The sequence below is a fragment of the Rhea pennata genome, chromosome Z (genome assembly GCF_028389875.1).
Source record: "Rhea pennata isolate bPtePen1 chromosome Z, bPtePen1.pri, whole genome shotgun sequence".
NCBI classification, from domain to species: Eukaryota; Metazoa; Chordata; class Aves; order Rheiformes; family Rheidae; genus Rhea; species Rhea pennata.
This window is the reverse complement of record NC_084702.1, coordinates 15,231,970-15,259,640: the sequence shown is the minus strand read 5'-3', so window position 1 is coordinate 15,259,640 and position 27,671 is coordinate 15,231,970. Positions and strand designations below refer to the sequence as shown.

Genomic DNA, 27,671 nt, shown 5'->3' with positions numbered 1-27,671 from the left:
ATCCTTGGAGACATTCAAAATCTGCCTGGATGTGATCCTGTGTAACATGCTCTAAGTGGCCCTGCTTGGGCAGAGGGGTTGGACTAGATGACCTCCAGAGGTTGCTTCCAACTTCAGCCATCCTGTGATTTTGTGAATATACCTTTTTATGTTAGTAAGTATTTTTCTACTAAGAAGAATATTCTTAGAAATCTTCTATTTCTTTTTCCCCATTCTTATTTTCCATTCTGCAATGCTCAACCTGAGAAGCCTGGGCCTACTTCATAAACATTGCTATCAATGACATTAAGCATGCAAACAACATTGTTTTCTTTAACACCCATTCTGTCCCATTTTTTGATGGAGTTTTCAGCAGGATAAAAGGCTAAAACAGCTCTTTTTAGTGAAGAAATATAATCTTTGCTCGCTCTCTAGTCTATGATGCTTATACAATGCTAAGAGTCAAAAGCAATTGATAACTACTCTTTTTCCATGAAAGTCAGGAGATCTGATTCAGAACACGTGAACAGAACCGATTTCCTAGAGTAACAAAGTACCATTTAGAGCTGCTTTTCAGAACAAGACTAAACTCATATGCGTATGTTATTAAAACAGACAAGCAAACTAACTAAAATACCTAAAGTAAAAAAAAACCTGTAAGTATGATCCTTAGATGAAAATCTGGCCACACAAAAGACCATAAAAATTTTATCATTGCCTTAACTGGAATTATGCCATAATAAACTGGTTCACATACCCTTTTCAGGACTATTTATGTCATTTTTCTTCTCCATTTGAGTGAACATATGTTTAGATCTCAGCATGATAAAGCTGCTCAGAAGATCAGAATCATCAGTATCCCGTGTTGTAGCTAGGGCAACTGCTGATGGTTTCTGGCTCCTAGGTGAATTATCTTGTTTGAAAGATGCATCTTTACAGCCAACTGATTCAGGAGATCGGGGCATTTTCTTTTCTTGGTTTAAGAAATAAATAGGTTCTTCTACATTAGTAATTTGTATACTGTCTCCAGTAAGCTCTTCTACAGATGTACTTGAGCTGTGCATTTTGACAGAAGATGCAGCACTCACATGCTGGGAAAAGTGCTGCCTGTTAGTCTCAGGTGACATGCAAAGTTTGGTTATTTTGTCCAACTGATGTTTTCCAGCAGAAAGCAATTCCCAGTTTGCCATGGAATTCTGCTCTTCAAGCCACCCTAAAAGACAAAATTTGATTTCTGCATTGCAACATGGTTTTCTTTGCTGGTTGGAGTATACTATTTTGGATTGATTATAGAGAAAGTTTTGTTTCATTTCTTCTTTCTGCCTTCTCAGATTGTTCAAACCTACTTTTAGAACATTTGCACTGATTGTTCACAAGTCAAAATCTACAATGCTGAGAAAACAGAAGGCCACACTACTGGTTTGAAAAATTTTCACCATCTCTTTGTATATATTGTTTTTATCTTCCTAAGAAAGGAGTTTGGTTAATTAATTAATTAATTAATGGTTAAATGCTTAACAGAAACATTCTTACAGGAAAAAAAGAAGAAATAAGGCATGCAATCACTGCCTTCTAAAGATGTTCTCTACTAGAACTGTAACCTTTTGTGTTGCTGCTACATATCCATGTTATCTATGTATACATGTATCTAAATACTTTCCAGTATGTAGCAGTTAAGTGGCAATGTTCTTCCGTGAGAGTAGCACAGTAGTGCTACATTTCTGAAATTGCAATCTGTCAGTCCTTGGTGTTCTATAGAAATGATCTGTGCATTGCAGCCAGGCTGAAGTTATTCTAATAAAATTTGAAAAATCTTTTAGTATTTCCTGTTGAAGCTTGAGAGTAAGTATGTATTGCGGCCCATTAGAAATTCTGAAGTGGTTAAAATCTTTTAAATCATAATTAAAAAAAATGAATAATATCTATAATCTTCATTGTAGCACATTCTCGCCACTAGCCTTTGAGCATATAAGACAACATGAATGTCTGCTTTATCAAAATAGTCAGTGATATAGTGTGATCAGTCAACAAGAACAATATGAAAAATTTGAACACGTAGTTACTGTTCACCTAGGATCTTTCTGTATGAGACTATTTTGTTAATATATATGCGGGCGGAAACTTTTTTTGGAAATGTGTGGTCATTGTATTAAAAAGTGTAACTCCATATGTAATTAAAACACAGGTTTTTGTCCTTTATATTTGCTCTAGCTTTATATTGTTATAATACATTTTACTCTTGAGAATAAGGAATCTTCATACCTACCTTCTAGGAAGTATGTGACTGTCACTGTGCAGCTTTCTGTTGAAGTACCTATCCTTGCCTTTTAATAACTAAAACTTCTTGGAATCCCTACCCCCCGCCATACTTACAGTGTAGCTGATATGCTGTAAACAGTGAGAATGTTTCTGCTTCCGCAGGAGAACAACTGTTTGTACTACTCGAATTCAGACTTAATTGCTCCAAAGTCTCTAAGGAGACTGGACTTAATCCTAAGTGAAACCACCAGTCCACTTCCAGTGAGCTAAACATTGGTGTTTCTATGTCAACAGACAGTAGTTCTTTCAGTTCTGCAAGCGAATGATGCTGACAAGTAAGTTTACTAGTCTGACGCTCTAAAAAAGAGAAATCAATAAATAACATTAGTATTTGAGAAACACAAAAACAGAATGCGATTTTGAAAAAGAAAGCCCCAAGGTACTTGTGACATACTAGATATATACCTTGGTTATAATTCCATTAGCAACTCAGTGTCCATTAATGGACCTAAGCGCAAAGCAGCTAGCATTGTTAGAGCAAGTGTGCTTTTTTTTTCAATTGAGTGTGTGTATATGTGTGTGGGCATGTGTGTGTGTGTGTGTTAAAATTTTTCAGCTCTATTAATACATAGCTGCATTTCTCAGGTTACAGATTGGTTTACCTGTCAAAATTACAAGGACTTAACATAATCCTTACCAGGAAAAAAAATGAAATGAAATAGTAATGAGACTACTATGCATTCTACACACTATATTAATACATTTTCAACTATAAAAAATATACAAATGAATTGGACAATGTAACATGTCATTTACTCAATCCTGAGACTTGTAAAACAAAGCGAAATAACATGAAATGAAAGCAAGCGATGAGTGTTCTGATGCCGTTAGAAACCATGTATGGCTTATTTCATTTTTACACAGTTTCCTTCTTAACAGGTACTTTCACAGAATCATTAAATCATAGAATCAGTAAGGTTGGAAGGGACCTCTGGAGATCATCTAGTACAAACCCCTGCTCAAGCAGGGTCACCTAGAGCATGTTAGACAGAGTTGCATCCAGGTGGGCCTTGAAGATCTCCAGAGGAGATTCCACAACCTCTCTGGGCAGCCTGGTCCAGTGCTCCGTCACTCTCACAGTGAAGAAATTCCTCCTCACGGTCAGCCAGAACTTCCTGTGCTTCAATTTCTGCCCATTGCCTCTTGTCCTGTCACATGAGACAACTGAAAAGAGTTTGGCCCCATCTCCTTGACACCCTCCTGTCAGGTACTTGTACACATTGATAAGATCCCCCCTCAGGCTTCTCTTCCCCAGGCTGAAGAGGCCCAGCTCTCGCAGCCTTTCCTCATAGGGCAGGTGCTCCAGCCCTCTGATCATCTTTGTAGCCCTGCGCTGGACTCTCTCCAGTAGCTCCATGTCTCTCTTGTCCTGGGGAGCCCACAACTGGACACAGTACTCGAGATGAGGCCTCCCCAGGGCTGAGGAGAAGGGAAGGATCACCTCCCTCGACCTGCTGGCAACATTCTTCCTAATGCACCCAAGGACACCATTGGCCTTCCTGGCCATAAGGGCACATTGCTGGCTCATGGTCAACTTGTCATCCACCAGCACTCCCAGGACCTTCTCTGCAGAGCTGCTCTCCAGCAGGTCAGCCACCAGCTTGTACTGGTGCCTAGGGTTATTCTTCCCTAGGTGCAGGACTCTGCCCTTGCCCTTGTTGAACCTCAGGAGGTTCCTCTCTGCCCAGCTCTCCAGCCTGGCCAGCTCTCTCTGTATGGCAGCACAGCCCTCAGGTGTGTCAGCCACTCCTTCCAGCTTGGTATCACCAGCAAACTTGCTGAGGAGGCACTCTGTCCCCTCATCCAGGTCACTGATGAAGAAGTTGAACAGGATGGGACCCAGGTGGGATGGGACAACTTTGGTGTTGTTAACATATAACTTGTTATATGTTATAACAAGTTACTTTCTATAAAAGCTATTTGAAAAAATATCTAAGGATAAATAGCTAACAGAAAAGAGTTAAGTTCAAGAGGTCTGATTACTAAATTTCATTTACGTACTCATTAAAAAAAAATATTAGTAGTAGTGAACTGGACATTTTCATAAAGAAATAAATCCCTTACATCATTCAAATTATCTCCATGGAAAGATACATGACCAACTAACTTCCTTGTTGCCATATACATAATTTTTTATCTACACTAAAAAAAAAAAAAAAAAAAAAAAAAAATCATATAATCCAAGTTTTGGTGGGTTATTCTGGTTACATAAACTTCAAGATTTGAGGAGAAGATACGCTCAGTAACATCATTATCCTTTTCCCTATATTGCCTCCATGTATGTGGAAATCTTCAACATCAGTTAGAACACCTATGCCTTACCTTTAAGCAAAAGAGATTTCACATCATCCTGGTACTTCTCTGATTGCCATATCAAACTTTCTAAGTATTCTCTAGAGGGCTCTGCCATAAAAATACTAAGAAGAACATAAAAACAAGACTTGTTGAATGAATAATACTTGTTGAATGAAGTTTAAGAGCATTATCCATTGAATTTCAAAATCAATTGATTTATACAAAATTACTTTGTAAAGTCTCTGCTTTCTCCTCAAACTTCTCATTTATTCATTCACTCATTCATTCATCCATTCATGAAAAGTTTTCTTGTGCATCTACAGGGTCACTTCATCTACGACCACTGTGAGCAGAAAGCGGTAAAAGGAATCACAAAGGTTGTGCATGTATCTCATAAATTAAAATAGTACTGAAAAATAATTCTCTCTAGACTGTGGTCCCCTCCACCAAAAGACATTTAAATCCTTCCTGCTTACGGCAATAGAACAAAAGCTAGTCTCACAAACAAGATGAGAAAGAAAGGGTAAAGCAATTCTGCTTCTATGCCAACGAGAAAAGGTGTAACTTCCACGGTCATTTGCATTTCTCCAGAACTTGTACAACCCATTTGCACTGTATCCCTTCTGGAAATATTGTAGGTGATGCTGCTCCACAAATACTTATTGTTGCATACTCCAAAAGTGAAACTGGATTTTTAGGCTCTTAAGCCTCCCTGGAGAAAGAGAGTTCTACAACAGGATGCTGAGTTTCTTTTTCAAGTTCCCTGGAAGAAGGTCACAGATAGAGATTGTGCCCTCTGTGAGCAAAATACAGAGGGTGCAATCTCTCTTTAAAATGTTTTGCTTTCTTAAGGCAAAGTACAAAGTAAACACAACTGTCTAAAAGAATATAACCACTATTTAATAGAATAAGATTATTTTTGCACTAATTTAAGAGTATTTTATGATAGCATTTATTCCTACAAAGATTTCATTACCTGTTATCAGAAAGAGGTTCCTCTTGGAGTCCTATACCCAGAAAATTCAACTGAGATCTTTGTTGTCTGCAAGGAGGACTTAAAAGTACTTCCATTTCCTCTTTCAGATATGCAGCATATTTAGCTAGAAAGTGCATAAAATTAACTCAAACCAAAAAACTGTTACTATTCATAAAGCTACATGTGATAAAATTTATATATTTATGAATTTTATTACATTAGTGAAGCTTTGCATTAACACATAGGATATATTCATAGAACGATTTATTATTTAAGCAGTAAAAATCAGTGACATTCTTCATATTTAATTTCCAGATAGTTATGGAGAAGATAATGTACGGGTCACAGTCCTTCACTCACTCTGTAATAAGCTTCTGCTTACATATCCTTCCCATATAAGGTAATTGTTACGATTAAATCACCAAATATTACGGATAAGGTTTTGATATTAAGTGTTGATCAGTAGTGGCCTTCATAGGTAGTCCCCACATAAATGAAACTACTTAGATGACAGAGATATCTCAAGAAGTTTTGCAGTGTCCTGTAACTTTATAAACACATGAATGGACCCAGGAAATCCATAAATAGAAACCTCAAGATTTTAAGCATACAATTACTCTGTTGAATAGAATTAATATTCATTGGAATTTCAGGGATGAAATTAATTCTAATATCTTATTTTTAAACAGCACACATGTAAGTCTGGGATGTTAAAAAATCCCATGCAAGTCACTTTGCAAATGCCTTTCTTGCTAAATATATTAAAAGTAGACATTTTATTATTTCTTTTTATTAAAATTTAATACGTAATTTGTATCTTTCTTGATTTTGTCTCTTAAAAGCTGGTGGTTTACGTGATTGCCCTCGTATTCATTTCTCTGACATTTTTCTAACATTTTTTCTAGTCAAATTGGACCAGAAAGTTGAGATCAGAAAAAAATCCAAGTTCTTATAAGTTCTGTGAAAACCAACAGCCAGAAAAATCAGTTAAATCAATGCATCCCTAAAGAAAAAATAAATTATAACAAATTCCATATCCATTCCATCAGGCAGAAGGCAGCTGCAATCACCACATGCACATTTTATGGCCAACATGAACACAGCTGGCTCTGAATCAGCCATCTGCCCAGCTGCTACTCATCTAGCTAAAAAGTTAGAAGACCGGGGAGGAAGGATACAGGGCAGTGGTAAGAAGCTATTGTATGTACAGTATACACTGAAAAAAATATGAAAAAGTGTTTATACAAGAAAGAAACTATCTTCCAACCAATATAATTTCTCCCCCGTTTACTTAGAAATGAGAAAGACTTATCAGTGGTTGAACTTCACCTTCACAGACTGTTTCTTCTGGCAAGAAACGAAATGAAAATTTTTTCCCCAAAAGAACAAGGAATCACTCTTAGGAGAGCAAAAATTCCTGAAATTTTTAAAAAGACCCATTATTTCTCTCTGAAAAATAATGTTTATTTTCTTCTCTTTAGTTATTTTGCCTTTGAGATTGGAACATTTTGGCCAGAAATCTGCCTACAATCAGCGAGCCTATACTCCATTTTCCTTCTAAAAACATGAACACAACTGAGTGACGTCTCCTGTCCCTCAACATATTTATCAATTAACAATCCACATAGCTAGCAGGATAGGAGGGCAAACAATTAAATGTGTATCAACAATGCCATTATTTTTTGATTGGTTCTTCTCTGAGTACTTGGCCATATATTTCACTCTTGGTATCTTACGAATAGCAAAATTAAATTAAGGAAAAGACTGCTAGATATTTCTGCTAAAATTTGACACCTGATACAGGTAATTCCACTAAAAAACAGTCTTAGCATTGCACATACAGGTTTGCATGTCTCTGTCCTAAAGATCTGAGAACCTTTGAAGAAAGAAGACATAGAAGCTGTCTATGCCCTGCAGAGAGAGTCTTGCCTGATTCAGTGGCACAGCTAAGCCAGCAAACTGGTAACACAAATTAACGTAGATTCTTTTGAAAAGAATTTGAAATATGACAGTTTGACTATTAACCTACTCCTGAAGAACAAAGAGTATCCTAGATGAGTTCACAAACAACTTTTTTTCTACTAGATACAGCAGGAGGGTCTCAAACTGCCCAGCTGTATCACTATACTTAAGCTCCTCTTGTTTATAATAAATTTTAGAAGTAAAAAGCAGGCAGGTAGCTCACTGGGTTCAGACTGAAGTTAGTCATACTAGGCAATAACCTCCAGATGGAGCCTAAGTATAACTTTGTCTCTGTAGGACAGCGTACAGTGGGTTTTCCTGGAACTTTTGTATCTGACAATACGAGCTGATACAACTGCACCTACGAAAAGCCCATTTTCACTACAATATCAGAAGCATTACACTATTAGCCTGAAGAGGAAAGCCAGTCTAGTTAAAACTACATGCAAACTGAGGTAAGGAGGGGTCTTAGTCTGGAGGAAAATCAGAAAATCTCCAGGATTCTAGTAACCGCTGGATGAAAGATCATCAAGTGAATATGCACTGGAGGCTAAAACTGTAACACTGCTACTGTGCACAGGCCAATATACTGACATGCTTTTCCTGAGATCAGTGGGTCTTTGTATGAGTTTTTCTGCTTGGAATTAAAACTGAAAAATATCAGCAGAACATCATTTTTCTGCCTTTTTTAGTCAGCCAATATTTAGGCTGTGAAAACAGGGCTGGGAAGAATAACCATTATTTTGAGAGACTATATCCAGAATCTGAGAAAATTTCAATTGGGGTTGTAGAGTTAGCTTGAACAGACAGACACTGAAACTATCTGGCATTAGTTTGTATTATAAGCTACCATCACGCTTGACCAATGTTTTTTCAAGCTACTAAGGGTGTATACACAGAATTTCTTAACACTAAACATATGAGAAGGCAGTGTTCAACTCACGCAAAACAAAATTCAGCAACAGTTTAATTCTGTGGAAAACAGCTCTGTGACTACCTGATTTTACTTCTTGATCACACAGCTATACTGGACCATTCATAAACCAAAACGTCTGCTTGGGAGTTTTCCACTTCTAGAAGATACAGACGTAGTAAAGAAATCTTAAGTACTTCTCCCTAAGTTTTCCTCTATTACTCCTTTTCAAAGTGCTTACATAGGACCTTAAAAGCTTTAAACTGTACTCTTTCACTTGCTCTTTCAATTTGCATCAATTTGCCTTAACTTTCCTCTCCCCTTTCTGGGTAGGGAAGGTGTTAGTTTTTTTAAAAAAAAAAAAAAAAAAAAAAAGGGAGGAGGGAAGAAAAAAAGTTTTCAAAGCTATTCAAGTGCAAAAGATATGGATAGTACTTGCAGCTAAATCAACAAAAAGCAAGCGAAAAGTTGTGCTTCACTTTTAAAACTCTTGAAAGGCACATGGAACTTCTACTTCTTTACGGTACCAGTACAAAATAGTAGATTTCACAATACAAATGTTCAGATCTTAAGTACATGTGGCACAACTACATGTGACCCAAGGACAGGTAAGAGAACAATTACGTGAAGAACTTATTTTAAATAATACCACTGGATTTATCTAGGTCTTCTTACCTGACTCACAGAAATCCAAAATACTTCTGCTATTACTGGAACAAATCTCTTCTGGTTTGGGGCAGTAATTGGAAATTTCTAATTTGTTTGTAATTTCTGCATTGAGAGCTGAAAACAAATTTTAAAAGATATCAAAAATTAGCCATTTATTTCTTTTTCTTACCAAAACGAAACTTTCAGGATTTTTTTTTTAGTGGGTCTCCATTTTACTGGATCTCCATAACTTTTCACTATGAAGAACTGCAGTTTAGTAACCATAGAGGACCAGAGCAGTGCAGTCTCATCCCTTCAAAGTGCTGGAAGACAAATGCAATATACTATCATCTTGCATAAATAAGTATTTTGGGTCAGTATCTGAACTACTCAAAGTACAGTTGACTACAGTGATGTAATTTCTGGAACAAGTAGGTGATCTCAAGGTATTTCACCAGGAGTTTGCCTGTTTTTTTTTTTTTTTTCCTACTAAAAGAGACAAAAACAAAACAAAAAGGAACATGTTGAAGTCTACACGCAAAATCCCCAAACCTCTGCAGTAGGGGTAGAGTCATTTGGCTTAGTTAGAACATAGTATGTAAGTGCTAAGGAGCTGCTTTAGCCAAATATGCAAATGCATTTTCAAGGTTTGTCTAACCTTTAGTATGTGACTGGATTACTCGAAACTACTACCCTAGCAGTGGCAGAATTCAGTATGTATTCACCATATTTAAAAGTATAAATCTGGCTTCTCTGAGCAACACTATCTGCCTCCTGTCCCCCAAAGAAGTGTCTTTACTCACTTGTTTGCTGAAACGAAGCTGTTTTTTCTGTCAAAATTAAAACGTCTTTTTTCCTTAATAATAAAAGATACCGCCTTAGATATAAATTCAATAGCCAATAACTGTCTTTAAAGATGTATTTCTTAGCTACAGTGTAAAAGCATTTAGTATTTTTTCCTCAAATCCTTTAAAGAAATGACTTCTGTAATTTAGAATGTTCTGATTATCCACGAAGTATTTAACTTTTTTTTCCTAGAAACTTGCTTTGGCTTTTGCCATTACAATGTCATTAGAAGCCATTTACAAGCAATTGCCATTACATGCAATTTATATGGCATGACTATACCGCATATAATCCTCTTGGTATAACTCTGGAAGCAAATTTAATCACACATAAGAAAACATAATACTAAATCATTGTCTTCACAGAGGACTGGACTTTAAGAATTATGGCTCATATAATGTTTGACTTCAGGATTACAACATAACCCTGAACTGGACTGTGCAGTGAATAGTTCACTTCCTTTGCCTATTTGAGGAGACTTTTCTAATATTCTGACATCTGGATACAGCAAAATTTATTGTCTCATACACAGAAATTCTTATTTGACAAATTATAAATTATGATGCAAATTACAAGTGAGGTGAAAGCAAAAGAGCCAGCTTGTTCTATATCTGTTCAAATGAGAGTAAAATCAAGTCAAACATAAAAGAAAACCTGCTCTCACTTTCTTTGATCAACTCTTCACATGTGGCTTCATCACTCATAGTTTCTGGGGCTAATTTTAACAACTGTTTCAGTTCCAAGTATGATGGATTCTTGATTTCTGATCTGCTTGTCCTGTAGACTTCTAATTCAACAGGCAGCATTAAATACTGAAAAAAATTAACCACAACACAATGGGTAAGTAAATTCCAAATTTCTCTTGATGCTACTGTAGAGTTTCAGCTTTTTGAAAATCTTGAAATAGCTTAATTCTAAACTGTTCTTAGAGCTTTTAACAGTGATGTCACATGATGTGCACACAGTATCAACAAAGCTTATTTCAAGACAAAGAAAAAAGATAAAATAACATAAAACAGTGTTACAGTATTTCAAAAGAGCCAATAGAGTAAGAAGAGCAGATCTGAACTTACAGTTCCCATCAAGCAGAAGCCTCATTTATTTCACTGAGAGTTTGGTATATAACTGGATAATGTTATGAGCACTGTTACTGGCACCAAAATACATTTCCCCAGTGGTGTGAGACTATGACTGTAATACTTTTTTTGTTATGCTGAATAAAAACTCATCATAAATACACTGAGGGTAGTTCTGATGCAGTATTCTTCTCACCATTTCCTGAGTCCCACTATTCCTCCATAGTGCTGACACTGTAGAAACATCATCTGCCTCAATATACATTTTTAGATAAAAAATAAGCAAACTATATACAGATATGTATATAGAACTGAGCAAAATATATACAGATATGTATATAAAACGTGGCCAAACTAGCCTCCCAATCACAAAACACAAAATACTTTCCCTTTCCTTTGCACACATCATAACTTTTTATTCTGGTTTATTTCTACTCTTAGTGTAATGGTACATAAAAATGTCATAACTGACATAAAAATGCCAGTACATCAGATCCCAGGAGAAACAATTGACTGAAGTGGGGATTCATAACAAAGGCATCCAGGAATAAAAAATATGGGCATAATAACTTTATATGTGAGAAATAGGAAGCCTTCAAATATTTGGCAGCTATGAAAAGAATTCAGTAAAATGACTTGCAGATGAAAAAACACTTGTGCATAACGATCAGTAATGTAACTAGCAAGGAATAACTCTGTAATACCTCTTCATCTTTTAAAGATACTGGACTGAAGTTCTCTTTAATTCCCTGCAATTCTTTTTTATTCTCCTGTATCTCCATTTCATTTTGGAATGTCAAATATTTCCTTCAAAACATCATAAAATAAAGCAAATTTTAATTATTTAATATGTAAGATTAAAAGTCTTAAAAGTAGCCTTGATAACTATATATATGGGAAGTTCTTTTTTTTTAAACCCATGGTTTTCTAGGAAAACAATTCCAAGACATGCTGCAACAGACTGTGGAACTAAATTAAGTAATTTTTCAAAAAAACTGTACAAGCACAGCAATTTAATACTGAAGATTATCTTTAAAAATACAGAAAAGTATTAAAGTTGTTCATTGGCCGAACACTGAAGTCTCCTGTCACGTTGCAGCTCTTTATACAAAAGCTTCAGGTCTTATCTTCTTCTAAAACTGAATGTATCTGCTATAGAAAAGGTTTCTATTATCTATAATATTCATATAATTCAACATTTGTGAACCTTCTGTTTCCAGAAGTCATTCAGCATTGAACAAAAGAGAGTACGCTCACTATATATTAAAATAACAAATAATAAATATTCTGACTAGTTTAACTGATAAAACTTAACATGCCAACAAGTAAAACTTTGGAGTCAGGTTATTTCTTGCCCTGAAAAACTAGGTTACAACCAGCAGGACAAGTCTGAAGATTTTTCAGAGAGCATTAGAAACCCTCTTATTGGGCTTGCTTCTAGGGCTATTACAAGCACTGAAACTATGAAAAGAATCACTTTTCACTGGGAGAGCTTCCTCCTAAGTCCCTGGAACCACTATTTTACTGCAGGAATATTTTAGATTGAAGAGTATAAATTGTTCAAGGTCTAGTCATAGGATTTGCATCCACATTTATTTTCAGCAGAAGTTTGTCTGATTGAAGAATGCATCCCCCTGTGTGTTCCACTAGGAGAGCCGAACTCCCATCTCAAAAAGGCTGGTGGCTTTGCTGTAGAAGGTCAGAAAAATTCAGGTAGAGTATCATACTAGCATCTTTTCTGCTGTAACTAGCAATTCTGTAAGTTACTGTAGAATTTGGAACAAAATGTTTTTTCAGGAGTAGTCTGCTGTGTTCATGTAGTCTTTTGCCTGGCATGCATTGCAAGATCAGGACTCATGAAAAAAAGTCATCAATTTCCTCCTCTATCTCCCCATTTCTATTACTGCATAGGTACAAAATTAAACTCTGCTTTGCCTTGCTTGAGAGACACGCAACCCTATTAAGTGCAAAAGAAGTTATATACGTCATCCAGGCATAGAGTAAATCATCACAGAATTCAGCCAGAGTTTGTTAAAAATATATATACATAGATAAGTATACTTATAAAATATTAGCCATATTCTGAATATAATTTATATCTTTTGTAATATACCAGTTTGTTCAAATCCATGACACAAAGGACACATTTCAATTAAATTCAATCAACTTAACAATAATAAATAAAATTTGAACCTGAAGAACTATAACTCACCAGGATCTACTGAAAGAGGGCAGACAGGAGAGGAAGAAGGAACATGCAAACTTGGGCAAATTCCTGGCCTTGCTAAATTTATTGGCATTTTATAGATAAGGCATTAATCAGTCTGATGCACGTTCTTTAAAGCTATGCATTATTCAGCACTCCAAAACTAAAATTTTGATCACATTTGACAGTTACAGAACCTAAAAATATTTATTAAATAAATTCCTTTATTAGTATATATAAATTCCATTCCACTCATTTTTTCCTATATAAGAAAAGTGAAAATCTTTACTCATTGCAAATATAAAGAAATTGTTTAACATACAACAGAAGTTAAGATTTTAATATGTAAATGATATTACACAACTATTACAATTTATCTTAAATAATATACAAAAATTTTGTATATACCTGAAAATATTCTCTTCTGTTAAATTCTGTCCTTCAGAATCTAGAAGGGGGTCTTTCACAAAAAAAAAATGTAGCCTGTCCAGAAGGGCATATAAAGTAGGGAGCTTTTTACTGTAATTTTCAAGATTATCAACAAAAACAAGTTCATCTCCAACATATAAATCTGAAAATAAATAAAATGACATTAGCAAACAGTATAAAAAACAATCATCATTATCGGAATAAAGACAGTCATTGAATGGCTATTGAAATGCTATAAATATTAGCACAACAGTAAATTTTTGACTTCTTATGTTTTACAATTTAAGTTGTAAATGCAACAAAGTCTAGATTTCCAATGATTTACCTAATAAGCCCTGGTTCTCTTCTCCTTCCTCTTTTGCTATATGTAATACTTGTTAAAAATGTCTAGTCATTCCGTTGTTTGCATTATTAACCTATTCTAAAGGAACTTTGAGGCACATTTTGGTTGAGTAACTTAGTTCAATGCCACTTATGACAGGCTCACACACTCTGACAGCCAGTGATGAAACAGTCTCTTCTATACTACCATATCTCTAAACCTAAATGTGGACTTTGTAACTCTGTGATAGTGATCAATTTATTTAAAAAACAAAGAGTCAAAAATATAGAGGGTAACAAATTAGTATGGTTTCAATAAAGATAAAATTACGGACTTGCATTTCTTTTGAATTCAGTTTACTACTCTTCATGAGACAGAAGCTTATAGAGGAATTATAGTTTGATGCAATCCTTTACACTTGCAGACTTTTACTTACAGTGAGAGGGTATGGAAGGAGAGCAAAGAACTCGTTTTTCTTTTACTAACTTGGAAGCTTCCTGATTCCCACGTTCCCCCTTCATTGCTTAGATGACTCTTTATCTATAAAGATATTCCTCCTACTGGCTGGAAATGACAGACACCCAATATGGCCTCTCAACCTGTTTAGAAATTTTATGCTGCACAACACAAACAGCTCCCAATAAGGAAATTTATCAATTCAAAAATTTATGCCTTGCTATAATATGCCTGGTTTAAATAAATGACTAGTTCAGGGCAGGCTACTGAAACTTGATAGTAGCCAACAAAACTTAGAATACCTCCCAGTAGAGAAAAATACTCTATTTTCTGCTGTGAGTTTCATAGTCCTGAATCTGTAATTCTTTCTTTTCTTAAGGCAACCAGGAAAACAGTGTAGAAGCACTTGAATATTCATGTAAATTCTAGTTGAAAAATTAGCACTAAAATTACTCAGAAAATAAGAACTGCTTCAACATCATTAATTTGATCATGTTATACACAAGAATACATCTAACATGCCAACTCTAAATCAGGTCAAATAAGGCATGTAACTTTGCTCTTGACTTGTATTTATAATCTCAATTTAGGTATAGCTTCTATTAATTTTTGATTATATTGATTTGTGTATATTTTTATTGTAAGTGGCTCTATTATTTGAAATGTATGAGAAGGGACTTTTTCAATCAGTGTTAATATTACTCTAATGTGATTCAAACATTTTAATTAGTTCATTTCATTGTTAATTTTAACACATTTAACCTCTTGCACCCCACCTCAGGAAAGTATGTCTATTCAGGAATGCACTGAAGCATGTACTCAACTGCCCTCTTGAAAAGGAATATATACAATCACATATCTAACTGCTTTCCTGTTACAGAATTTTACAACTGGAGAAAAAGTTAAAATTACATATTCATAAATGCCAGTGTTAGAATCCAATATAAAATTAAACTCACTGTTACTACTTCTTGATTTTAGGAGGTGTAATTGCACAATTTTAAGTAGAGAATTATTTTTCAGAATTATAATTTGAAGGCATTATCATTACACACTTCTGATTCAGAACCGCCTGCTCATCAAAAAGCTTAAGAAAAAAGCTATAATGGGCTTAAGTATGAGCTTAAATACTTTTCAGTCATAATTCATGTTTGAATGGGGGCCTCACTGGTATTGCTGTTATGTGCAACTGCAATGCTAATGTTCTTGACCTTTAGCTGGAGCTAGACAGTACAGAGATGGTAGTCATTCCAGCGTGACCCCTTACACATAACAGACAGCATATGCAAAACAGAAGGACTATTAACTGAACATTAATTACTGAGAGCTTGTTTCTACTTAATTTAAAGAGACAGACATTGGGAAGAAGTCTAGAAATCTATGTTACTAACTGAACAAAATTTGGTTTTCAGCTTGTCCATTCTATTTGCTTGGGCATACTTCACAGTTTTAACCTGCTTGGAGTTGTTTGCCACTATACTCTAACAATTAATTTACTAGCTACATTTAAATGTAGGCACAACCTATTACGTTAAATTTCACAACCTCACTAGAAACAATTTTGTTTTAAACAAGAACCTTCATATCATGTGCAGTGCTATGACTGTTTTATTTTATGTATTACTTTCACATACTACATCTCAAAAAGTTAAATGACTCAAGAAATTTATTTTGGTCTCTAAAAGGAAGCACAGGGTTATATTAAACGAAACATTTTAATATGCTCAAGCAAGTATTAAAAACCCCATGTACTAATAAACTAAGCTATTAAAAATTAAAACTCAGCCATCCTCTATTGGAAATACTGAGTTCAAGTTATCATTCAAATTCTATCTTTTTTAATTTTGTATCATACATTCTTTTAAATAAAGACTTGACAGCTATGTCGTATTATCCACAATACCCATGTTCTAATTATCTTTACCTTTCAGTGATTCTCCACATTGTGGAATTTTCTATATGTAACTTAATACTTTTAATAAAACCTGCTTGGCTTTGTGCTGCCAGCAGACTAGCAGGCATTAAGTAGCAGGCTCTCAAATAGCCACAAATCTTTCAAAATGACAGCTTTTAATAAGACTTCCCTCAAAATTTAACTGATTTTTACTTACTTTTAAAACTTTATTTACTTTTTTATTTACTTTTATTTTTTACTTCTTGAATGAAAACAGTTAAGTTAGAAAAGATTTTGCAGCAATATACTAATTACACTGATGGATATTTGTTGACTTGTTAATTCAACAATATAATTATAGTTACCTGTAACTTTAAAAATAAAAAATGTGTTATGAATTTCATGCTTTTTTTTTCTACTGGAGAGTCTTATCAGTGGAAATTTAGAGGTTGTTTCTAAGAAGGTAAAAATTAAGAAATGGAAAACCATCTGAATTCCTTTTACAGTCTTTGTAAAGGTATCTTATACACCAAACCTTAATCAATTATTGAAATCTTGAACAATAAGTATCCTTTAATTCTTTTCTGCCATAGGCTTATCTTAGGAAAAACACCAGAAATTACTTACTATGATGAATTAAGATTACGGTCTTTCAATTATTAACTACAATACACTTGCATTATTGATACTATGTCTCCAGTAAATGTTATCTTGTACAATACTGTATCAAGAACCAGCTGTTTCCCTTTTGTGATTGTGGAACAAATCTCTTCTTAGTAAATACTGATTGAATTACCTTCTTTTTCTACACTAATCTGTTTAGAGGTAGAATTCCTCAAACTAAAACCCTCATTTAAAAAAAGAAAAAAAAAGAAAAAAGTTTTGAATAATAAGCTGTAGTATAGTTGAACCAAGCACTTTTGTTTTCTGTGATCAGCATTTATTCTATTTATTAGGGTGCTACTGATCAGAATGTTTCAGAAAACACACAGGAACACTGCACAATTTGAACTATCTTTATCCTAGCAATAAAGCCAGAACTACTTAATTCTTCCTCTCCTTTATATAGTAAAAGGACATGCAACAAGGATCTAATTTTATTAAACTAATAAGGATCATGACCATTTTGAACAATGCCTGATAAAGTCCATTTAATGTGATTTTTTTGTACATCTTCTGCCAAATCTTTAATCAGCCTGAAATTTCTTTTGGCTCGCATCTGTCTTGCACTGCTCAGACAAGTCCTGCTTCTCCACAGACTAAATCCCTCTTAAGTAGTTATAACTACTGAAACTGCAAAGGATGCGGTCACACAGAAGATCTCTTCAAATTCTATGAATCCTGTACTAAAAATTATGGAAGTTATCAAGTTGACATCATCAAAGGTTAGAGGATGGTAAATTAAACACTTTACCTTGATATTGTTCTTTAAGTTTGATGGCACAGTCAGTCTTCAAGTATTTGTCCTCTGTGAATTCTTTCTTATAAATGTTCTTCACTAGTAAATAAGACGTTTCTAAGTCAGTCTGAGAACATGGATTTGAACTTGGAATGACTTCAATTAATTCATTATTAATATGGAATTTTATACAAGATATAGGTTTCCTAAAAAGCAGAAAAATAATACTTTCTGTAAGATAAATGTTGACTTCCCTGACTCCTCAGTGGATCAACTATCCTGAACTGTACTGAAAAAGATGCTCTAAGAACTTTGATAATCACTGTATTCACTAGAAAAGATCAGAAATTTCACTAGAAAAGATCAGAAATTACAGCTGATATCATTACTCATTAGATTATGTTTCTGTTTAATTTTTGTTCAGGAAAGAAAATGTCTCAAATTTTGCCTCAGCACAAAATTGAACAAAAGGATAATGGCTGAAAAAGCCAACCAAACCTACGAGGTCATAGCATTTATGACGAAAATTTGTTGCTTGGTTACACATATATCCAGGTTTCAAACAATATGCAGAAACTGAAAGCACAGCAGCAACGGTGGTCAGAGAAAAGACAGGATAAATGAAGAAACAAAACAAGTTTTCCCATTCCTTTTCATATTTATTTCAATGTTACTATTATTTATCAAGAAGAAAGACTGGTTGCTAGATAAACAAGAAGATCTTTTGACCACAGGAAAAAGATCATGGTTTTGGACTAATTATGCATTGGGCCAAAATATTTGTAATTGGATGATAAAAATGCAGCTTGTGATAATGCTGTATTACCCTGAATAACTGAACAAGAGGCTGACTCTGACTGATGAATGCTGACATTTCCAAAAAAACCGTTTTCTCCTCAGTAAGTATGTACTTACTGAACTTCATGCATTGATTACTCAGTTGTGCATTCTATTGATTTACTCAGTATCCTAATAATTCTTTGTATTAAACAATCTTATTATTTGCTAGACATCTGGAGTTTGAACTCCTAAAATGTAAATCAGAATACAAGTACTGAATGCACATATGACTTTCAGTATAAAAACCTCAGATTTAGCTGGTAATAGTGAGGAATCTCTGCTGCATGTATTTGAAAAAAATCAACTATTTCACACAGCAGTAAACAGATCAGAAGCTTACTTTGAAACTACAAACATTACAGTTTACAAGTAGTATCTATGTAGTACTGATAAAAATTAATGTTTAAGATGGTATAAGCATGAAAACCAATGGACCTTAGAAAACCATTTCAAGTTACTCAGGGGCTGACCTGCCTAGAATTAATGGGCTTCCCTACAGTTTTACAGATAGTTCATGTCTAAGTGATTTGCTGAGCAGAGACCATAAGGGGTAGCACTCTCCATACTGGAAAAGTGATAAATACTACATGACAAACTTCCTAAATACAGAACTTATGTTCAAACAGTAGAGCTCTGTTTGTACAGTGTTTTGATGATAGAATGCGCCACATCAGATTTAACATGTGTAGTTTCATTTAGTTATTTATGATATAAAGTTTTCAGGAGTAGCTTTGAAATATGGACATCTGAGTTTGGTAACTGAATGCAGGTACCCAAGCTAGCAAGGGCGTTTAGCCAGCTAAGTCACTTGGCACATTTAAGAATTACAGACCCACCTCCAGTCCTTGTCTCATTGCCAGATCCCCTCTCATCCTCACCTAAACAGCCTGTGTCTCCTCACTTTTCTCCTACTTGCTTTTTGTCTTCCTTTTGTTTCTCAGCTTCTCCCTGAAGATATCAGCAGGCTTTCTGGTACTTTGAAACAGTTTCCCTAATGTATCAGTTCAACTCACTGATGTCTGATCAGTCACTCCTGCTTACACTCCTTATTAGATGGCATGAAGGACTTTTTTCACACAAACCCCAAACCAAAAGCACAAAGTTGATGAGTTTATGCCAAAATTATCTTAATTTCATTAGCCAAATTTTTACAGACACACAGAAAAAATATAAAAAAATCTGCAAAAAGCTCACATTTTGTAGTGAAAACTTGTATCTATATTGTTATATCAAGACAAAGTTATGAGCAGATTCTTAGAATAGGATGTACTGCACCTTATGATGAGAAGCAATGCAAAGAAGACACTACACTCAATTATAACCCAATTATGTATCAGATATTATGTATCCGATTTGATGCATATTTTGTTAATTATTATGCCAAAATATAAGTAGTTCTAGAATCTTTTAACTAGACAGCTATACTACTTTTGCATGACTGCAGAACGACAGTTCTTCTGTAGGCCATATCCAACAGTGAACACTAGTCCAGAGAACACCTAGCACTATTCTTAGTACTTGTCTCTATCCATACTGGAATGCTGGAAGAAATTACAGCTTCTTGCTTGTTTCCTATCATCTCATATTTTGACTAGGAGAAGGAATTGGGTGTTATTGCTAAATTTACCTATCACATTATTCACTCTCTTTTCCTTCTCAGCAGTAAATCTACTGAATAGCAGCTACTGTAGGTTAGTTTTTAAATACCCCAAAATAATCACTTACTGCATTTACTGCTCATTCCTCTCTTTCCTCTGTTTCTTGAGTCTCAAATGCCTGCCAGTATATTATTTTCCACACTAAGAATACTTAGAATGATTTGTGATGAATTAAGTGTATTAATAATGTTTAATCTTACTCACAGAAAAGCCACTATTGCTGAATTACCTACATTGTCTTAAACACAATGCGAAGCACTTGAAGCATCTGAAGCACAAACACATAATTTCTTCCTAAATTTAGCTCCTGCTATTATTTTACATTTTGATTCCAGTTAATTTTTTGCTGGTATATACACTAAGTCAACTTAATTTAAAAATATATGAAGTAAAATTACGTATTTTTTTCCGTAACTGGAGACTGATACGGGCACTGCTTTCCTCAGGTTTACGTAGATGGTATGAATAACTAATTTCAGTGATAAAATAACAGAGATAAAATAACAGACACAAAGAGCGATTTGTTGAAAAGTAGGTGCCAGTTGTTTGAACAACTTCTTCGTTACTGACATTTAATTAACCCTGACATGGCATCTAACTGATTGTTAGATTGCTCACTGTTGATATAGTGCAGTTTACTGGGTCTGCAGAATAACTTCCTGAAGGATTTCTTTTTTTATTAATGTTATTAGTTTAGACAATGCCTTGGAAGATAACTTTGCATGGGTTCTGCAGGAAGCTAGTACATTTCTCACTCTGTGAAGGCAGAGAGATAAGAACTGTTATAGGTAATAACTCTCATTTTTTTCTGTAGAGTCAGATTGTAATTTAAATTGTTCTTCAATACAGCTTCTGGTATTAGTCCAACTCCATAGCTCAAGCTGATTAGAGTACAAAATCATTTCAGGTATAATTCACTTTATAATTCCTTTTGTGTCATAAATTTTTAAAATCTAAATTGTTTTATTTAAAAAGGTAGTAATATACTGGTTACACTGATACACACTGGTCTGATTTAAAAACTGAAAAGGTAATCAAATATTTTCCATTAAGCTATCCAAATACAAGAATCCAAGAAGATACAGAATAGTATGGGAGCACAGGCAGCACACACACAGTGCAAACAGGCAGCATAAAGTCAAGCTATGCAACTTTACTTTCATTTGTACTGATCTGCCACCAAGGACATATTCCATAGCCCTCCCCTATCACAAACAGTATGACATATATACACATTTCAGTCAATTTCTAAATCTTATGTATTATGTTTATTTTTTATCTAATGTCACATAGCAGAAGAGATGGTCAGGAGCAGCATATCTCTGCAGCCAGAACAATTTTTATCATCTCTTCCTACCCACCCTCTCTCCCCAAAGCAATGTGAGGACTTCAGGGTAGACACACTGTCAAAGTAGACCAAACACAGCTAAAGAGCAATCCAAAGAGTCATGGGGTCTAGGGTAGCTGATCTGCTAGAAAGCAGAGGAACTCATTACGTTTATGCTCAAAATGCACTAAGAAAAAAAAACATCTGAGTATGTATTTCTCTCTAATCTCTTCGCCAACAGTAACATCATTCATAAATATGATAATTATCAGCTAGAAATATGAACTCAAAATTTACTGTCCTATCTCTGCATACCACAAAGTAGATCAGTAACATTGCCTGACACATTCATAAAAACCCTTTTTCAATTTTCTTTCACTTTTTGAGACTTTGGCTTCATGGCTATGGTCCTATTTTAGGAAATTTTTCAGTACTTATGGTACTGTTGTCTATGAGAAAGATATCAGAGAAATATACGGGAAAAAGAGATTAGGAGAAAAAGAAGTAATTGTATAGGACTGGAAGAATGGGACTGATGGGAGAGGAAAACGTCAGGGGACACAGATATCACAGATACAAACAGGTGTGAAACTAGGATAAATATTGCAAAGACAGCAGTCAACCATGGAAATACAGAGTAGAGAAGGAGAGAGGGAGAACGGACTCCCTGGAGAAGAAGGAATAACAAGAGGCAGAATGGTGGTCAGCCTACTGAGTGTATTTCCCATCAATAAGCCAGGAAAAGAAAACAAGTGTCACCAGGAAACCCACTCTTATCCTCCTGTGACACTAATAAAATATTCAGCTCACTACTGTGTTCAGTGGATAAAGCAGTGCAGCGTATTTTCCAGTTATTTGTTGTTTTTTTTTTCAAAAAAAAAAAAAAGAAATGGAATTGTTTTTAAATCCCTGTCAAAAGAAAGTTAAAAGTTCAAAAGGAATTCATTGAAATATTAGAGAATTTCTAATCTGACTTGGACTCTGTGTAAAGACTGACAGCATGTTATGTTCTACTGGCTGCTGCATTTGGCATAATTGTGATCACACATTTTTTTTTTTCCTACAAATCTGTTGACTTACCCAATAATGAAAATTACTCAATATTATTATCTTCACTATTCAGCATATGGCTATAGGCCATTTAATTGATATCAGACTGAAAACAACTACATTAATTTTTTCTTTGATATTTCAAAAAGCATTGAAAGAAAACCAGAAAATAATCTAAATAATCTTCAAAAGATTCTTTCAAAAATAGGACCACAGTACTCATGATGGGTGCCTCAACTGAGATACCAAATCTCCAGTCTTTGAAAGCAGCTGGCATTTTTACAGAACTTTCAGTGTTCAAGTGCTGCTCCAGTCAACTCTTTCAGAAAATAACAGAATCACATTCAATGGATCACTGTGGAGATTTTGGGTCAAGTGACTTACCCAAAACCACAGTTCTGGCAGAACCAAAAGTATAAACAGTTCCACAGGGAGCATTCAACTTCCTTAACCAAGCCTCACAAATTGCATACTAGCAAGAAAAGACAACCACTCCAGAGTCCATTATCTTCATTAATTTATGATCCAAGAATTACACAAGATGAACATTAAGGGAGTTATCAGTCATTTTAAATTTAGGGTAAAGATTTTCTTCCAGATACTCTCTTATGTATGTCCTTTTATTCCAGTTATCTTCGAGATACCAGTATCTGAAACAACGAATTTTTGTTTTGAAGAGCTTTATACTTCCTTCTCGTGCAATACCACATACACAAACAAGTCATCTCTCCATTGCTACAGCAGAGACATAATCTTATAGTCAACACCCTCATCCACTACATAGTTCTGATCGATTTCATGAGCTTGATCATTTCTGTTTCATGAATGACGAGAGGATTATAAAGAAAAAATAGTATGTAGTGATGTAACTAAAGACAGTATCACAGGAAAATTATAGAAGAGTGACACAATAAGGTACTGTAAACCATGGTGTTGACATTTCCTGAATATGATTGTTTAGTTCTGCAACTACAAGTTTTCTTCATAAAGCTTATTTTTTATGCAGTTCTGAAGGTAACATAGACTTCAGTCTAGTCTGTAAAACTGGAGAATGGAAGAAATGTAATTTTTCCATTTCTTTCAGACTGACAAAAATTTGAGAGCAGAAATTCACACAATTTATTGGTTTTATGGAAACATTTTTTCTTCATGTTCTATGCAGACTAAGGTTGAGTTGCAGGCCTATTTTTAAAATGAACTCTGTATTTCAGAGATAACACAGTTTTCATATTAGTCGCCATACCAGCCATTTGCATTGCTATTTGAATTTTAAAATAATTACTTATATCTCCTATTGTTGCAATGCATAGCTTTCTAGCTTCCCTTGACACTTTTTTAGAGGTTTATTAGTAACCCTTTAAAGTAAGCTGTAGATGAGATAATTGCCTTTTTAAAGAGAGTAGGAGGAAAAATCTCTTCATGGTTTACTTTTATGACTGTGCACAGATTTCAGGGACATTCCCTAAGAGTAGAAATATGCTGCAAGATCAATTAATAAAAAAGGTAAGAAAGCGAAGAACTCCATAAAAAAAAATAGTAGTTTTAGAAAACAGACTTCTTCAGGATGTTTGCTTACACAGCTATATGCATTGTATGCTTACACCTGACAGAAAACATTTCTGTGTTGTTATTACCATTAGTTTATGACTCAGAAAGTACTCAAATGATACCAAAGGAATTGTCTACATTTTTAAATTAAGGTTACTGACTTTTCCAGGAAATCCTCCACAGACAAGCTTTTCTTCCATTGATCCAATACAGAAATATCTGTCATGTTCTGTGTTGAAATAACTGAGGCTGAAACAGAGAAACAAATAAAATCAAACAAGAACATGAGATTTTACTTTTATGTACTGTACAAAACACTGCAGAAACTAACAAAACTGTGGCTAGTATGTACAGAAGAAAAAATGCTTTTAGTTTCCATTAGCAATAGTAACTAAAAACACACCAGAAAGATGTAAATATTTTCTTATTTATTTTATTTTTACCTCTATACTTGGAAATCCCCCCCCCCCCGTTTTCATTACCTCAAGATCTCAGCATCATCGTTCAAACCTCTCCCAACTAATTAGATGCAGTTTTACTCATTTTCTCATCTTATTTCCTTCCACAACTGCACACTCCTGACATATTGTACTGTATTTTATTAATTCAACAGTAATTTTTCCAGAGATTTCTACAAACTTCTCAATTACTCTTATTTGTGACACTATACATAAATAAACATGTATTATCCATTTGTTTCTACTTTGATAATGAACATATACTAACTGCAAGTGCTTTATGAACTGATATATTGACACTTTTAGAAATACTTTATTTTCTACTGGATGTATCATACTATGCCTAATCACCAGCTTTTTCTTTAATTACAGTGAGTCTAAACTATACAGGACTTTATAACTTACTTCTTGTCCAAGGCCTCCTATACTTATCATCAGCAAAAAGTCCAGTGAGGTGATACTTTTCATCTTGATGTAAACAGCGTGGAAAACAAAGTGATAATCTACAAATGGAAAACTTCTGCCTTGCTAGGCTCTGCACAAATAAAAAGTAAACAATAAAATTTTAAGAGATAAACTTCCATTCTTATTCTTTTTGTGCTCTACCTGTTCAAACAGTCCCTCTGTTTTCAAGGTTTTACTTATATATTTAAACTTCATTTTTTTTTGTAAATCAATACAGTCAGAATTAGGACACAAGCTTAATATTTATGACACCTGATATTTAGCCTTATCTACACTTCCGCTTATGAAAAACTGCACATATACTTAGTTATACCTATCTAAATTTCTAATGGGCAATTACAGGTGCATACAGTAACTTGCATACACCTCTGGAACAGTTTAACAGATACACTCAATTTTTATCCCCCCACAGATGCTGTATTTCTAACTGCTTAGTATAAGTGATATAAGTGATATAGTATAAGTGATATACTGAAGAAAGGGCATGCTTCAAGCATTAAAGACTCAGGTTCCTTAAGGCTAGTGAGTGTTACAGGAGCGATTGCAAAGTGATCTTAGAAGTTCAAGCTGTGTTCTGGTCAGCACTCTTCTACTTCTCAAAATTCAGGCCAGAAAAGCCTGAAACTTAATTCTTTTCCACTATAGCCTCTTACACGTTTTGCTCATGTACTTCAGTTTTTATTCACAAGTGCCACGGAAACATCAGAAGATCAAACTTAGTGGAACTACTGTGAGAAGGTTTTCACATAAATACTGAATGATAGTTTGCATACTGTTGGAGTAACTGTAGAAGTTTCTGCAGTTATAGCTCAAGAAAATACTACAGCATCATATAGGGGCACTATACGGAACAACTTTTGCACTCAAAGACAAGGGATATAGGCAAGGTATTTTATGCTGTGGATCTTAGCTATTGTCAGGTATTACCACTGTACCAGTCTTAGGTTGCATTTCTTTCATCTATGTAGCATAAGTACTTGTATGTACTTGCACACTCCCTGAACTGTTGAAGGCCTCATGTCTCAATATCTCACTCTTTCATTCACACATGAAAGACAGCCCTTGAAGCACAGCACCACTGTGCTGGAGAAGTTTTTTCTTTGGCTTATAGCTTCATTCACACATGAAAGACAGCCCTTGAAGCACAGCACCACTGTGCTGGAGAAGTTTTTTCTTTGGCTTATAGCTTCTTGTTGAAAATGTAAATATATAAAAACTGAAATAGGGAAGATGGAGGGCTTCAGTGCTAAGCAAATTCATACTACCGCATCACACAAAAGTAGACAGGAAGGAAAACAAGAGTTCATAAGATTTTAAAGTCTTAACAAATCAACAACTACAAAACCAAAATATTCCTTGTAGATGTCAAAAATATTTCCATGAAATTTGAATAACACCTAAAACGTTATGAAGAAATACACCTCTGTACCACCAGTAGGTAATACAGTGCTGGATACCATTACCCTAATACTATCTACCTACCCGGATACTAAGGTAGATAGAAAATTGGATTCATTTTCCAGAAAAGATAGTTAATTGACTTCTATGCTTCAGAAGTCCTTTGTTCAGTCCCACTGAACAAGAAACCAGCTAAAAAGCATGATTCTCCAACAGAAAATCAAAAAACTGATGCTCTTCAGATCTGGCAAAACTATACTCCAATTTTTAAAAAATGCATCACTTCGCCATCAGTAAGAGAATTAAAGTCATATTTGCAGCAAAGGTACAGTAGAACAAACTCACTAAAACAGAATTCTCAAGAAATTAGTACTCTATGTATTTTTTACTGTGTACCAAATTTTAATTATTGTCATGTCTTGTAGAATAAGATTGAGAGAAATAATAGAACCATACCTCATATAAATAGTCTGTTGAGTGATACTTAAAAGCTGCAAACATTATCTTTCTTGTTTCGTGATGTATCCAACACTTCGTCTAAAAAAAATTTTTGTCCAAAAATAAAGTATCATTTAATCCCCCCATATTATACAAAGATGATACAAGAGAAAGTTGAAATTATAATTTTCCAATAATAACTTTCTAATTTGTGTTAACACACGCATTCTAGAAGGAATTTCTCTTAGGATAATGATACCCAAAGCATTCAATATTCCTCCTTCAGAAGAATTTAACAGACTAACTATAGACCACGGAGAGCTGATTTTAATCTAAGTGAGTTGAGGATTTTGGCTACGCCTCTTGCTGTTACAGGCAACTTCACATAAAACTTTTCAAAATATCAAATGAATGTAAGCATACAAAGTATCTCTCCTGAATTACGTCCTGAATGACAGTCTTCAACAGTAATCATGATACTGAAACTCATTTAATAAATTTATATGGATTCTAATTTAACAACAGTACTTTAACTATCTACACCATTAGTTTTTCACTGGCTCATGCAAAAATGAGGGGACTTTTAAAAATCTATTTCAGTTTTAGAAAGAAAAAGGGGATTGTAAAGGCAGGTTGCGAGCAACAGGTCCTGCTGTAACAGCAGGCCTCTAAACAAAGCCTGTGTTGTGAACCAAGAGCGTGATGAAAACCATTAAAGGGCAGAGATAGGATACATGCGCAAAATAGGTTATATTCCTGCTCTGGTGTG

General features: G+C 34.6%; 1 protein-coding gene across 1 annotated transcript in view; it reads right to left on the bottom strand.

Annotated features, from left to right (window-relative positions):
- The window catches only part of SHOC1 (shortage in chiasmata 1), a 52,256-nt gene extending 25,276 nt beyond the window's left edge, over window positions 1–26,980 (bottom strand). Inside the window, exons 1-12 of the mRNA XM_062600236.1 lie at window positions 26,921–26,980; window positions 25,007–25,136; window positions 24,305–24,386; window positions 17,736–17,926; window positions 13,629–13,791; window positions 11,719–11,821; window positions 10,603–10,750; window positions 9,120–9,227; window positions 5,570–5,693; window positions 4,621–4,715; window positions 2,353–2,595; window positions 737–1,192 (exon numbers count right to left, since the gene is read on the bottom strand). Coding sequence (XP_062456220.1) covers window positions 737–1,192; window positions 2,353–2,595; window positions 4,621–4,715; window positions 5,570–5,693; window positions 9,120–9,227; window positions 10,603–10,750; window positions 11,719–11,821; window positions 13,629–13,791; window positions 17,736–17,926; window positions 24,305–24,386; window positions 25,007–25,136; window positions 26,921–26,965 — 1,888 coding nt within the window. The 5' untranslated portion in view covers window positions 26,966–26,980. The remainder of the gene's footprint in view (window positions 1–736; window positions 1,193–2,352; window positions 2,596–4,620; window positions 4,716–5,569; window positions 5,694–9,119; window positions 9,228–10,602; window positions 10,751–11,718; window positions 11,822–13,628; window positions 13,792–17,735; window positions 17,927–24,304; window positions 24,387–25,006; window positions 25,137–26,920) is intronic.
- Between the last annotated feature and the right edge of the window lie 691 nt (window positions 26,981–27,671).